Source organism: Camellia sinensis, chromosome 1, assembly GCF_055761805.1.
Source record: "Camellia sinensis isolate YWXY chromosome 1, ASM5576180v1, whole genome shotgun sequence".
Lineage (NCBI taxonomy): Eukaryota > Viridiplantae > Streptophyta > Magnoliopsida > Ericales > Theaceae > Camellia > Camellia sinensis.
Genome location: NC_138961.1, coordinates 189,028,528 through 189,042,980, shown reverse-complemented (window position 1 = coordinate 189,042,980; position 14,453 = coordinate 189,028,528). Strand labels below are relative to the sequence as shown.

The window sequence follows — 14,453 nt, the reverse complement described above, 5'->3', positions numbered from 1 at the left end:
GTACAATTTCACAGCATGTACGAGTTGCTTCTTATCAATGAAAACCATCCCTTTGTCCTACTCTGGATTTTCAACATTCTAGATTCGGTTACGGGGAACGACATTGCGGTTACTAATGCCAAAATCACCACCCATGTGAACGTTTTCATAGAAAGGGATTTCAGGTCTAGGTGGAATGGGGGCATTTTGAATATCAACGGGAGCGTCGGCATCATCTTCTTCATCATCATCATCATCTGATCCGCCCAATAAATTTTCTTCATTACACATTTCATTCTCATCATTGTCTAGGGCGACATCAGGACCGTACATGTCACTGTCAGCAAACTGCACAGAATTAACCGTTTCAGCCATATAACCAGCAACTTTAACTGGAGTGGTATGATGGCTGTAGGTGGGCACATCTTTGGTGTTATTGTGAAATTCAGTTTCATATTCACCATGTGAACTTGATTCTCCACCATGGCCATGAAATGTCTATTGTGTGTAGCCCACTGCTTAACATTCATTTGATTCATACATAGGAGACTGAAACGCTGTCGTGCCAATCCCATGTGTCAGCAATGTAGTGAACGGATGAGAATCCATCTGTGTCATATTCGGAAGATTGTGTACAACCTTTTTCTCAATGTACACTTCCAAACAATTTGGTGGTTGGAAACTTTCACCGATACTTAATACGGTGTTCAACGCCTCATTGTCATTGATCGGTAATATTTTGTATTTGCTGGTTGATTGCCACTGGGGATAAGGATATCTATATTTGAAGATCAATCGGACTGTTTCCCCGTAACTTGCCACCTTCGACATAAACATCTCCTCCAAATTGCTAAGTGTGGTGCCAAGTTGCACCCCATATATCCCTTTCCGCTCAGCATCATATGACACACCTTCATCGGGATCCCGAATTTTGTTTCCCCCCCAGTAGAAGATAATTGGAACAGTTGTCATATACTTGCTTCAATGAAACAATAAACATTAAAATATCAACAATGTACATATATCGAATTCTACTTCTAAAATAATTATATGAACTTTAAATCATTTAATTCGAATTACTAGTCTATGGAACTCCTGTGTTCTGCTTTTTCCATTATATATTACAATTAACATCATGCTATTGCACACGGTAAATGTAAACTTTTCTTTTTTCATGTTTATTCTTCTTTGTTTTAATAACATTTCAGTGTTGATTTGATTTTTGTAAATTAACTTACTTTTATTTTGATGTTCGTTATTTGAATTTGTTTAGGCGGACAGTTGGTAAAAGGAAGTTGTGGGAGTGAAGAGACAATTTAAATTTTCCTATAAGTCACATTTATATCATAAGTGACATTTTCCTATAAAAATCAACCCTCCCATTTTTTGTCAATTTATATTTTTCAGGGTTGAAGGAACTGTAGAGGTGAAACATTACTTCAATTTATATTTTGTCAGCTGTATATTTGTGTCTCAATTTGTTTATCAGTGTTTATTTTTCCATTTTTTCTCACTTATTTTTATTCGTATAAAATAACAGCTGAGATTTCATCTCTACGTGGAGTTTTTATTTACTTCCTATGTGAAGACTCTTATCTTTTTTGCGTGAAGGTTCTTTGTTGTCATTGCTCTCTTGTCTTAATTAAAAAAAAAACATCAGAACAACTATACTTCTTGTCTTAATTCTTTGTTGTCATTGGTTTTTTTTTTTTTCTCATTCTTTTTAAGGTTGGATATGGTTTGTTCATATGATCCTTTTTGGAATTCATACACATGTATACATGTCCTATACAAAAATGTTTATTGAATTAGTGGCGAAAAATAAATTTTGAATCACATAGCAGCAATAACTTCAGATTCTGAATAAGTCTAAGAATACAAAAATGGTTATAGAACTGTACAGAAAATGTATATAGATGGATAAAATTCTTAAAAATAGTAACAAACTCTATAAAATTTTATGCGTATATATGTATTTTTATTCAATTTCATGATCAATTTTGTTTGTTTATAACAAAACTACAAGATTTTTAGCTAGTGACCCATTTTGATTTACAAGATCTATAAAGGGACAATTTCAAAGATTACAGTCATGGCAGAGTTTAGAGGAAGATCAGATATATGCATGCATATTATTAAGTATTTAAAGAGGTGTGTTTGGTTTGTGTTTCTAGAGTGTTTTTGAGATAAAAAGTATGCGGTCTTATTTGGTTTGCCTTCTTTCAGAAATGGTTATGGAAATTTGTTTTGGGGAGAGAGTTTTACAAAAAGTGATTGATTTGATGTGTATGACAGAGAAAGTTATTTTGGAAAGTAGGTAACCAAACAAAATTTTGAGATTTTATTTGAAAAAATTTGTTTGGTTTGATTACTGTTGAAAATTTGTTTGTAGAGAAATTTTCCCAACATTTTATATGAAAAACAAACCAAAGAAGCCCATTATTTCCATGATTTGAATCCATAACACTCGAATTATAATAGATTTATTTTATTTTATATTATTATCAGCATAATAAAACAACCTTACCATTGCGGCAAGGGCCTCCCTCCCTCAATATGATCAATTTTTAAAAGGCATTCACTGAAAATAAATAAATAATAATGATTCTACACAACCGTTAATTTGGGCAATGATTTAATCGTACGCATGTAAGCGGGACCAATTTTAAAAACACTTATTTTGTTTTCTTTTCATAAATCTTGATCTATTTTTTATTATTTTGATAAGGTAGACAGATATATCACACATTTAAAAAACACTTCATTCTATCAAGTATTTGTCTTATTCAGTGAGACTGGACAAAATTGGACAAATCATACAAACATCTTAAATCATAGTGTAAGTTTTGTAGATAATTAAATATTTGTTCCATTGAGTTAAAAGAACTCGATTGATTTGGACAATATAAAATAAAGGTTTCAAACATTGTTATTAATTTTTTAAAACTGGTGATCCAATTCTTTAGATTTATGGACAATTACAGATAAGTTAATTTGATTTGCTCAAACTTGTGCCATTAGGGACTTTAATGACAAAGTTATTTCCAATGTGAACTAGTAACCCTCGTCCACTTTTTAGAGGTTATAAAGTCTTTGTTATGAAATTAAAACAAAAAACTCATTTTGGCTCGTTCTGAAAAGTAAGAAAAAAATTAAATGTATTTACTCTTTTTTTTTTTTTTTTCTTAAACATACAAAAACAAAAAAATAATTAGAGAGATAATTTATAATGGCAAAAAATTAGAGAGAAAATTTAAGTCGGTGGTTAAATCTATGTAGTAAATTTTGGATAGTTATTCATGTGAATCTATTGGGTTATCCGTACCAATTATTTGGTATTATGAAACACAGGCTTACCCATCAAAGTGTCATTTTTTTTTTGGCGTTCTTATCTACGAAATTGCTTTGGACTATTAATTAGAATATTTTAAGACTCTTTTCATGCATATATTATAACTAGTGTAATAATGACTTCTAATTATATAACTCAAAATAAAAATTATTAAAACATAATGTTCAGATTTTCCTTTTCAATGGTGATGGACAGTCACAAATCAGAAGTGGCGATAAGTCACTTCATTCAATACCCATTTCAAAAACTTTTTCAAATTTTCTTCAGTTTTGTGAGAAAATTTTAATTTCTACTATAATGCTATTATATGTATTACAAATTCAGCTCATTAAATTTTTTAAAATTTCTATGACCAGATTATAAAATTAAATGTTAGTATTTTATGATGAAATGTCTTCAAATTATTCTAATATCAAATTTAATATTTTTTAAAAAAATTATTAATTTTATTGAATTTATATTAAAAATAATACATGATATAGCGATTTGGTTTGATTGTTTAAATTATTTTTTAATTTTTTTGAAAAAATATAAATAAATTTGACCAAAAAAAAATTGTTTGGTTTGATTTTCCAAATGGTTGTGGAAGAATGCGGCACCTCCCAAAATTAAATTTTTTTGGTTGGTTAGCTTGGAGGCGCAGAGTGCAGTCCGATCTTACATATAATTTACAAGTAATTATGTGCTTATATGCAGGCACCTGCAATAAGTTATGTCCTAAAATATGGATTTACATAGTTAACAACTAAGTGAAAACCTTTAGCGAAACCGAAATGAAAATAAATCCTAAATTTTTTTAATCATATTCTGGATGCCGGATCCCAAATACAGTGAAATAAATCAAACGAAACTAAACCAAAATATTTTTATTTGCAGGTTATAGAGTCAAAATTAAATATTTTGAGAGAACATGATCTTTTCATTTATTATTTTGAAGTCAATAAAAATATATTTTTTTGAATAAAATAGAGTCAAAATTAAATATTTTGAGAGAATATGATCTTTTCATTTATTATTTTGAAGTCAATAAAAATATTTTTTTTGGAATAAAATAGAGTCAAAATTAAATATTTAAGAGAATATAATATGAATTTCAATGAGGAAAAATTCCAATTCATGAGTAACATAATATGAATTATCGGTTTATGAGTAACATAACTAAGAGTTTGTTTGATATTTTTTTAATGAGGAAAAATTATTAGGTACTCTTGGAAAGTCATGCGTTTATATTTTTCACTACTCATCCATTGCCTTTAAGTAAAAATTGATTTACTGACCTCTTAATTTATAAATAATATGACTAAAAACTTGTTTGATATTATTTTTTTAATGATTATTTTGACTTTTTTATAAGTTAAAAAAATTAACATGAAATTGGTTTTCTTTTTAATTTTTTTTAACGGGTGATAAACATAATTTTTTTTATCAATTTTTATTTTTTAAAAAGTTATTTTCACAAAATAAGGTAATGTTTTTTGGGTGAATACAAAATAAGGTAATATTCCTTATAGTGTACCATAATATCTATACAAGTGATTGGACTTACAGATTTTTGTAGGTCAGTATTATTTGGGTGAGTGGCAAATCAAAAATGAAATTTACCTACTTAGTTCTAGATTATGCCAACCAATTGATGTAGAAACTTTAGTTCTAGATTATGCCAACCAATTGATGTAGAAACTGAATAAAAAAATGAATATACAACTATAAAGTCAACAATTCATGCTATGTATATTGGTAATTATGTGTAGCAAATAAAGAATACTCTAACTGTATATATGATTAAAGCAAATTGACTTTAACACATCAACTTCATATATAACATATACAAAATGAAAAACATTATACAAATTAATAAATTTTATAAATTATTCTTAATAATTGATATATCATGTACTAATAAATTTTTTAAAATTAAAGCATGAATTATTTTAATGATGCGCTGCTGGCCAAGGCCTTGGCATGGCATGCCGAGCGGGGCATTGGCATGGCATGCTGGCTGAGGCCGTGGAACGGCATGCTGCTGGCCGAGCCTGTGGCAAGGCAAGCCGGCCGATGACGTGGCACTACGTCCCTGCCCTTTGTACACACCGCCCGTCGCTCCTACCGATTGAATGGTCCGGTGAAGTGTTCGGATTGCGGCGACGTCCCTCGGAAGTTGCCTGTTGCGTTTGTTATTTGCATTCGCGCTATCTGATGCTTGCTCAGTTCTTCTAAGAGTTTTTGCACGTTCGTCGGGCTTCTTAGTCCTTCGGGGTGTGATTCGCATTTTCTAATTATTTATTTAATAGGTGTTATACTAGTAGTTAATTTTTTTTTATAATAAAAATTTATTAATATATATAACATTATTAATTTAAAATAGGAATAATTGGTGAAAAGTCCACACTCATGGGGCCATATGTTATTTGGTTCATGAAAAATTCTAAATTCCAATTCAAACAAACTCTTAGTTATGTTACTCATAAATATCTCAATTCATGAATTTCATAGTATGAATTTCAATTCTCAATTCTCAATTATATGAATTTCATAATATGACATTAACAATTATCAATTATATGAATTTCAATTTTTAAAATTTTATTCTTAATTAAAAAAAATTACTTTTAAAACCCTAATTTCAAACTCTAATTTCCTTTTAATTTCTCTTAACAAGCAAAAAATAAAATTTCTAATTCAACAAATATAGGTTGATTTATTCACAATTCAAAATTCCAAATCCTAATTTCAAAAAATATAGACATTTTGATTCACAAGCATAATTTCAAAATTTCAATTTTTGATTTCAAATTTCAAAATATAGACATTTCATAATTCCAATTCAACAAATATAGGTTAGTTTATTCACAAGCATAATTTCTGATTTCTGATTCAGAAGCAAAATTCCAAACCCTAATTCCAAACCCTGATTTCTGATTTTAAAAAATTCCAAACCCTAATTTCTGATTTCAAAAAATTCCAAACACTAATTTCGAAAACCACAAGCATAATTTCTGATTTCACAATTCAAAACCCTAACATTTTATGATTTCATAATTTCATAACCGCACTGATAAAACCCTAACATATTACAACCCTAACACATTTAATAATTGACATTTAAAACCCTAACATTCACATTTTCACAAACACACATTCACATTTTCAACCACACATTCACATTTTCACAAACACAATAAATAAATACGTAAAATTCAGAAAAAAAGACAGAGCTAGATGCCATACCACAAAGAGAGAGAGAGCAGAGAGCAGAGGGAGAACGAGAGCAACAGTGACAGTTGAGCAGAGCGAGATCGAGAGCGAGAGAGTGTGAGAGCAGAGGGAGATCGAGAGCGAGAGAGTGAGAGAGCAGAGGGAGATCGAGTCTGAGAGCAAAATCAGTGAATCCAAAGTGTAAAAAATGTGATTGGCTTGGGTGTCTTATATAAGTGTTGAGCAACACTGAAAGCGTCATTCCAAATAGCGTGTTATTAAGTGTACAGTGAAACCACTATTTCAAATAGCGTTTTCTTCAAAAAAGGAATGGACAGTGAAAGCGCTATTTCAAATAGCGTTTTCTTCATGAACAGTGTAAGCGCGATTTTAAATAGCGTTTTCTTCAGAAATTTTTTTTACCTTAAAAGCGTGATTTACAACCACGCTTTCTTAATTAAAAACATGGTTTGTAATAGCGCTTTCACTATTCAACACAATTTGGGCTTTAAATAGTGAAAGCGCGATTTGTAATAACGCTTTTGAAAATTCCATAGAAACTAAGCCTAATTTGAGAATTAAGATACAAAATAGGCTTAATATGGAAAAGCCCCAAACGTGCCTCTTGGAGATGCTCTAACGAACCAGTTTTCTGCCATTTTCGGTATTCCTCGCCTTCCCCGGGTTTAACGACCAGTTTTTTTCACTTTGTGAGAGAGAGAGAGAGACTGTGTGCTTCAATGGCGTCAATGGTGGCGAAGAGCTTCAGCTCCACTCGTTCCATGATCACTTCGCTGCGATTCCCTTCTCTCTCTGCAATTCGAGCCTTGTCTTCCTTTCTCGATGCCAACAATGACTTGTCTCCAGCACCTCCAGACCTCGACCAACAAGTCAACTTTTCACAATCTCCCAAACCCTCTCTTCCTTCTCTCCAACCCTCACACGACGCCCAACTCATCTCCCAAATCCTCCTCCAACACCACAACCCTTTTCACACCATGGAATCCTCTCTCCAACTCAATGGCATCATCACCCTCTCCCCCCAAATCGTCCACCAAACCCTAATCCGCCTCAAAAACGTCTCCAAAATCGCCCTCTCTTTCTTCATCTGGGCCAAATCCCAACCCAATTACACCCACGACTCTACCTCCTACCACCTCATCATCGACATTCTCGCCAAAGTCCGCCAATTCGACGTCGCTTGGCAGCTCATCATCGAAATGGATCAACTCAATGTTAAACTCGATTCCACCACTTTTGGAATTCTCATCCGTAGGTTAGTCTCTGCTGGGTTGACTCGCCAAGCGATTCGTGCGTTCGATGATATGGAGTGTTTCATCCAAAATCAAGTCAATTCTGATGATTTTTGTTTCCTTCTCGATACCCTATGTAAATATGGGTATGTGAAAGCAGCTGCGGAGATTTTCAATAAAAGGAAGTGGAAATTTGAGCCTGATGTGAAATTGTACACTGTTTTGATATATGGCTGGTGTAAGATCAACAAGCCACAGATGGGAGAGAGGTTTTTTAGAGAGATGGTGGATCGAGGGATCGAACCGAATGTTGTTACTTATAATGTGCTTTTGAATGGGATTTGTAGGAAATCGAGTTTGCATCCGGAGGATCGGTTTGAGAGGACCGTTCGAGCTGCAGAGAAGGTGTTTGATGAAATGCGTGAGAGAGGGATAGAGCCTGACGTCACGAGTTACTCGATTGTGCTTCACGTTTACAGTCGTGCGCATAAACCTGCATTGTCGCTCGATAAATTAAAGTTTATGAGAAGTAAAGGGATATGCCCAAGTGTCGCGATGTATACTTCAGTTGTGAAATGTCTTAGTTCGTGTGGGAGAATCGAAGAAGCTGAGGAATTGCTTGATGAGATGGTTTGTAATGGGGTTAGCCCATCTGCCGCAACTTATAACTGTTTCTTCAAGGAGTATAGGGGGAGGAAAGATTCGGATAGGGCTTTGAAATTGTATCGGAAGATGAAAGAAGAATCTTTGAACTTGCCTAGTTCACACACGCACAATATTTTAGTGGGGATGTTCATGAAGTTAGATCGAATGGAGATTGTGAAAGAGATTTGGGATGATATGAAGGCTAGTGGGAATGGACCGGATTTAGATTCGTATACATTGTTAATTCATGCATTTTGTGAGAAACAGAAGTGGAAACAAGCTTGCAAGTTTTTCGTTGAAATGATAGAGAGGGGTTTACTTCCGCAAAAGGTGACTTTTGAGACTCTATACCGAGGCTTAATACAGTCTAATAGGTTGAGAACATGGAGAAGATTGAAAAAGAAGCTTGAGGAAGAGTCTATAACATTTGGTTCTGAATTCCAAGAATATCACTTCAAGCCTTATAGGAGGTGACTTGACATTGCCGTTAAATGGATTAAAATCACCATCATTAGGTACATTTTGCGCCTTTGAACCAGCCTCGTGTTTAGCTATGTATAGGACTTTTCTTTGGGATGCCTGATTGATTGTAATGGGAATAACCTCTTCCCCTAAACAAGCGAGCACATTAGAGCTTACAATGTTGTCTATGTTCATTTCATCTGTCTTAACTCCTTCATCCTTGAATCAGTCAACAAGGTAGGAAGACCATTAATCTATAGTGGAATAGTCTCAGTAGTATGTAGTGGGTGAGTAGAGTCTGCGTTTTGGTGGGCACCGGACAGAGCAAGAAGTAGCTCTGTCAACATAATTCTTTAAATACCCAATCTGCTCAGGAACAGCACAATGAGCATGTGCTTGTGAAGTGAGGTGAGGTGAGTAGAGCGGTTCAGGAAGAGCACAACTCTGACTAGTGATGTGAGGTGAGGCGAGGCAATTAGCTCAATTGAAAGAGAGAGCGTAGTTGATTTGTACTCCGCATTGCTTGTGAAGTGAGGTGAGTAGAGCAGCTCAGGAAGAGCATAACTCTGACTAGTGAAGTGAGGTGAGGCGAGGCGAGGCAATTAGCTCAATTGAAAGAGAGAGCGTAGTCGATTTGTACTCCGCATTGCTTGTGAAAATCACTTAATAAAATGACTAAAATCATTCTACTAAATAATCTCATTTTACTTGATCAATAATGAAGCTTTTGACCTTTGTATTCGTTCGCCAAATCTTGTTTAGTTCCGTCAGCTCAATTTTGTCAATTTGATGGCACGTATGGTTGGTGTGAACAATCAAGCCCAACAAGTGGCGGGCCGAGTTCAACTTTTTGATAAATTTTAGTATATTGTCACGGTCTTCGTTATTTCCAAACACTCCGTGCGGCACTTAGACAATCACAAGGTTTACTTGTTGATGTTAAGTCAGCCCAACTCACAAACTTGCAAGAAAGACAAGTAAGAAGACAAAGAGAGTTTGAGAGAATGTCCTTGTATTCACTCTGAGAAAGCTTGTACAACTCTTGGATAGATTGAAACAAATGAGTTCCTCTTCTATTTAGTCTTCGTTTGGGATGTGAGTTGGTTTTTGACTTTTTGACTATTTTTGTCTGAGGCTAAAAAACCTTGTTTGAGATTGAATTTTTGGTTTTTTTTTTTTACTTTTGTGAGAGAGAGAGTGAAATAATTATGATTTAAATGTGACATTTTGACTTATTGGATTAAAAAATCTATTTTATTTTTTTGTGGCTAAAATAGCCCTAACCCAACCCAACCCAAACCTTCATGCCGAACGAACTCTTATAGGCTCCTTTGGAGCATTTAGGACACACAAGAAAAGAATTATGGAGAAGCTTCTCATGGAAGCTTTTCTTATCCTACAAGAGAGTCCTGGAATCTTTCTTAAAAATATCTATACAAACATCCACCTCATTCTAGAAGCAAGTATAAAGGTCTTTTACCACCTCCATTTCTCTAGGGTTTTCATCTCTTTAATATTCACTTAAATGTTATAAAACCTATTCTAGATCATTTAAGGTACATTATAGAATTATGTACCATATTCTCTCATTTTCTCAAGTTTTCTAAGAACTTTCAGAATATTCCATTAGTCTCTTTCTTTGAGACTTTCTCATAATAGGCAATTCTATCTAAAAAATTTGGTGGGACGTGACAACTTTATATTGTAGTAAAGCATCCCCACACTTACAAAGTTGCAATTAACATTTACACATCAGGAATTTAAAATCAAACAAAATCTTAGATTAGATCCCACAATAGACCAACTTTAGGCCTAGTTTGATAGAACAACTTGCTTAAAACTGAATACATTTGTTCATCCCAAGAGCTACGAAAACTGATTGTATTTCAACAATAGAGATTCAGTACCAAAAAATTTCAGTACCTGGTTTTCAATTTTATCAAAATGTATCATTGAATGCTGAATATGCTAATAATGGAAGTTAGATTTCATTTCTATTCCCAACTAACATTTTTATCTAAAAAATTTCAAATTTAAAAATTCAGTACCTAAATATTTTGGCAATATAAATTGAGTATTTTTTAGTACCTAGTTTTCAATTTATCAAACAGCTCCTTGCATAATTTGCTATTAGATCCTTTACAACATGTAAGGCAGCATACTGAAATTGAAAAAAACCCATATTTTTCAATATTTTCTCTGAGAAGTTCAAATATTTGGTCATCCTTTGTAATTGCACCAACCAGCATCACCGGATAAAACATTCATAAAGAGCCTGTGAACTCAACTTCAATACAATAGAAAATGAGATGGAACATCTACAACATACACTCACAATTCTGTTGAACTCCTTTTTTTAGCTTCTCCAAAAATACTTTGCACTATCTAGTACAGAATAATAGTATAGAGTATATGACGATGGTAAACTATTGACAGGTTTCGAGAGCATATCAAAACCTCAAATCTGAACAGATTGTGTAAGAAGAATGTATTTTAATTAATTTTCCAGAAAGTAATATCTAAGAACTCATTTACCAGTAAAAATCTGCAAGAAAAATGACAAAAGATGACTAGAGCATAGACCAACTATTTGGGTGCTTTATCAGCAGGTGGGGGTGCCTTGTCACCTACTGCAGGAGAACTCGTTGATGCTTCAGTTTCAACAAGTTTGCGGAGCCTTTCTTGAAGAACTCGAACTCTGTCCTCAGTTTTGCGAAGTTTCCTCCATCTGTAGGCAAACCAGAGGCCGAATCCACCATACACAACAATATAGGAACCCCATACATAGGGGTAAGTTTCTGCGTTCTCTTTAACTTTGCGGTACTGTTCCTCTATCTTCCCTCTCCAGTTAACGATTGAACGGTTTGCTGCTTGATGTTCATCTTCTTTCTGTGGAGTTGTCATTCTCTCTCTCTCTGTTTTGTTCTTTTTTTTTTTTTTGGACTCGTTTTGGCTAATGACAGATTGAGGAATAACACAAGATAGTGCCTAGATGTTCCATTACTTGGCTGCACATGGAAAAACAACGAGGAAAGTTACACAGCTGTTTTTTTCGCGTGCAGTCACAAAAATTAAATAAATATTAACCACATAAACAAGCACAATTTTCAGCAAATCAAGCAACTAGTCAACGGAGATGTTAAAATTATGTGCTATATGACACAAGGTGATAAAAGTGGGACTCAATTTTATGTGTTAAGGTATGTTAGTTTAGTGTGTGTGAGGGTGTGACAATGGATAGTGTGTATTACGGAAAATTTGGGTACACTTTAATATATTTTACAACACTAAAACTTCAAAATAAATTCTATATTTTACAAGAATAAAACTTAAAAAAAAAAAAAAAAAAAAAACTCTGATCAGCTCTGTGTTAGTTCAGACTCTACAGTTAGCATACAAAACAAATGCCAAAATGCTTCTCTATAAAGAGAATTAACATTTTTCCTAAATCAAACACTCTCATAATCACTTCTTTTTCTTTCTTTTTTTCCTTTTCTCCTGATAGTGGTAAGAACTTCATAAGAGGAGTGGACTCAAAACTTCCATTCAGACAATTGAATCGAAATTCACTTTTTAAAGACAATGCAATTCAAGTTTATATAGTCCATCAGGTAAATTAATGAATTATAAATTATTACAGTAATAGATTTCTTTTCATATGCATTACCTTGATAAATTTCCAACTTGAATTCTATAATTTTCAATGTAAGATTTGATTATACGTGCTTCTCACCATCTTCATATTCCAACAAAGCAAAGAACTATGGACACTCTACACACAGACACATCGGGACATGACACGACACGACACGACACGGACACGGACACGGACACGGACACGGCCACGGCCACGGACACGGACACGGACACGGACACGGACACGGACACGGGAAAAAGTATATATACATTATAAATAATTTATTCAAAGATGAGGAAGAAAATGCAACATAACACTAATTAGAATTTTAAAAACATATATTCCAAGCTTAAGCATCAAAACATAAATCATTCACATAATAATAAATGATTCCTAAAAGATAACAATAAAAATTAAAACAAACAGTTTATATTACATGTTTTCATGCAAAGAACATTATGACATTTTCCTATAACATAACAATAAAAATTAAAATTAAAATCATACAGCAATAACAGAGAATATGGAGAAGAATTAAGGGCAACATTTATATCTGAACAAGAATTAAAGACACATCTTTGAGCAAACCAAAATCCTAAAAACCAAATAAATCAAACGAAAGTGAGAGAACATGTAAGAAATGTAAAGAGAAGCGAACCAATTGAGCATAATCAGGTTATGAGAAAAGCTTTTTTCCTCTGTTGGCAATTACTACAGATTTACGGTGGGTGAAGAATAAGAAAGAGAAAGGTTAGGGAGAAGAAGAGGAAAGATGACAGAGAAAGGTTCAGAGGGTGAGAGAGAGTGGTATTACCTGAAACGATTCGGCCGGCGACTGCTTTGCTTCTTTCCTTCAGCTGTTCTCTCTCTCTCTCCCCCCTCTATGCAACTAGGGTTTTTGCTTGAACACATGAAAACTTGTTTTATTTGCAGTTTGTCAATTGGTTTTTTTTTTAACTATTTGTTTGGGAATAAATTATTTTTGTAATTTTTTTATTTTTTATGGAAAGATATATAGAAAAGTAAGAGGTGTAATATAATAATTTATAATGATTTTTCAACGTTTTTGACTTAAATATTTAGTACCCAAACAAGGCGGCGCATTAAAAAATTTGTTCCATTTGGCTTTTTTTTTTTTATTTTTATAAGAAAAAAATAAAATAATTATAATTTAGATATTATATTTTTTCTTATTAATTTATTTAATTTATTTTTTCTTTTATATTTTTTTTAAGTTAAAAAAATAAATGTCAAACGAAGCTGTTAATACATGAATTACATAATTTAATATTGGATTTTATATTGTTTTAGGAAATTTGGTTAGAAACCCTTATTAAAAATTTATACTAATATAAGAGCATGTTGTATCCTTTTTATTATTATTATTAAATTTAAGTAAAAATTTTATCTGATATTACGCGCTTCAATAAATTTCATCAAAATATTAGAGGATCGGGTGGATGTCTGGTTGGTTGACTGGTCAGTATAATTTTTTCACAAATTTTTGTAAGGAGGTGGTCATTCAAGAGGATAATTGGCTGAACATCTGATTGATCGTCCGGTGGTGAAAATAACCTGTAGCTTCAACGACCATGAACAGTGAAATGATGAAAGGCTCTAACCGTCTTCAATTTGGTAAAAAATTTATCATATTTTCAATTTAATACTCATATGAGAAAACGATTAAAGCAAAAAAAAAAAAAAAAATCATCAAATTTAAATTTGATGAAACAATAAGTGATATTCCCCCCCCCCCCAAAAAAAAAAAAACTTTCATCTAATACCATAATTTTGGAATTGTTTGGTGTGATGTATAATTTTAATTTTTTTTTCTTTTGTGGAAAGTTTGTACGAAAAAGAAGAAATAGCTTAAATTTTTAATTTTTATTTTGTGATTATTAGTTTTTAGGATAAATTACAAATACACCCA

General features: G+C 32.8%; 1 protein-coding gene and 1 non-coding gene across 2 annotated transcripts; one reads left to right on the top strand and one right to left on the bottom strand.

Annotated features, from left to right (window-relative positions):
• The first annotated feature begins 7,127 nt into the window (after nt 1-7,127).
• LOC114285846 (pentatricopeptide repeat-containing protein At2g13420, mitochondrial) lies at nt 7,128-9,580 on the top strand. Its single transcript, XM_082890551.1, has one exon. The coding sequence runs from the start codon at nt 7,267-7,269 to the stop codon at nt 8,896-8,898; it is 1,632 nt and encodes a 543-aa protein (XP_082746677.1). The 5' UTR covers nt 7,128-7,266; the 3' UTR covers nt 8,899-9,580.
• Nucleotides 9,581-11,149: 1,569 nt separating this feature from the next.
• LOC114285833 (uncharacterized) lies at nt 11,150-13,455 on the bottom strand. Its single transcript, XR_014365910.1, has 3 exons — nt 13,338-13,455; nt 13,182-13,234; nt 11,150-11,894 (listed from the first exon to the last, which is right to left on the bottom strand). It is a non-coding gene; the product is annotated as an uncharacterized LOC114285833 (transcript).
• Nucleotides 13,456-14,453: the final 998 nt, after the last annotated feature.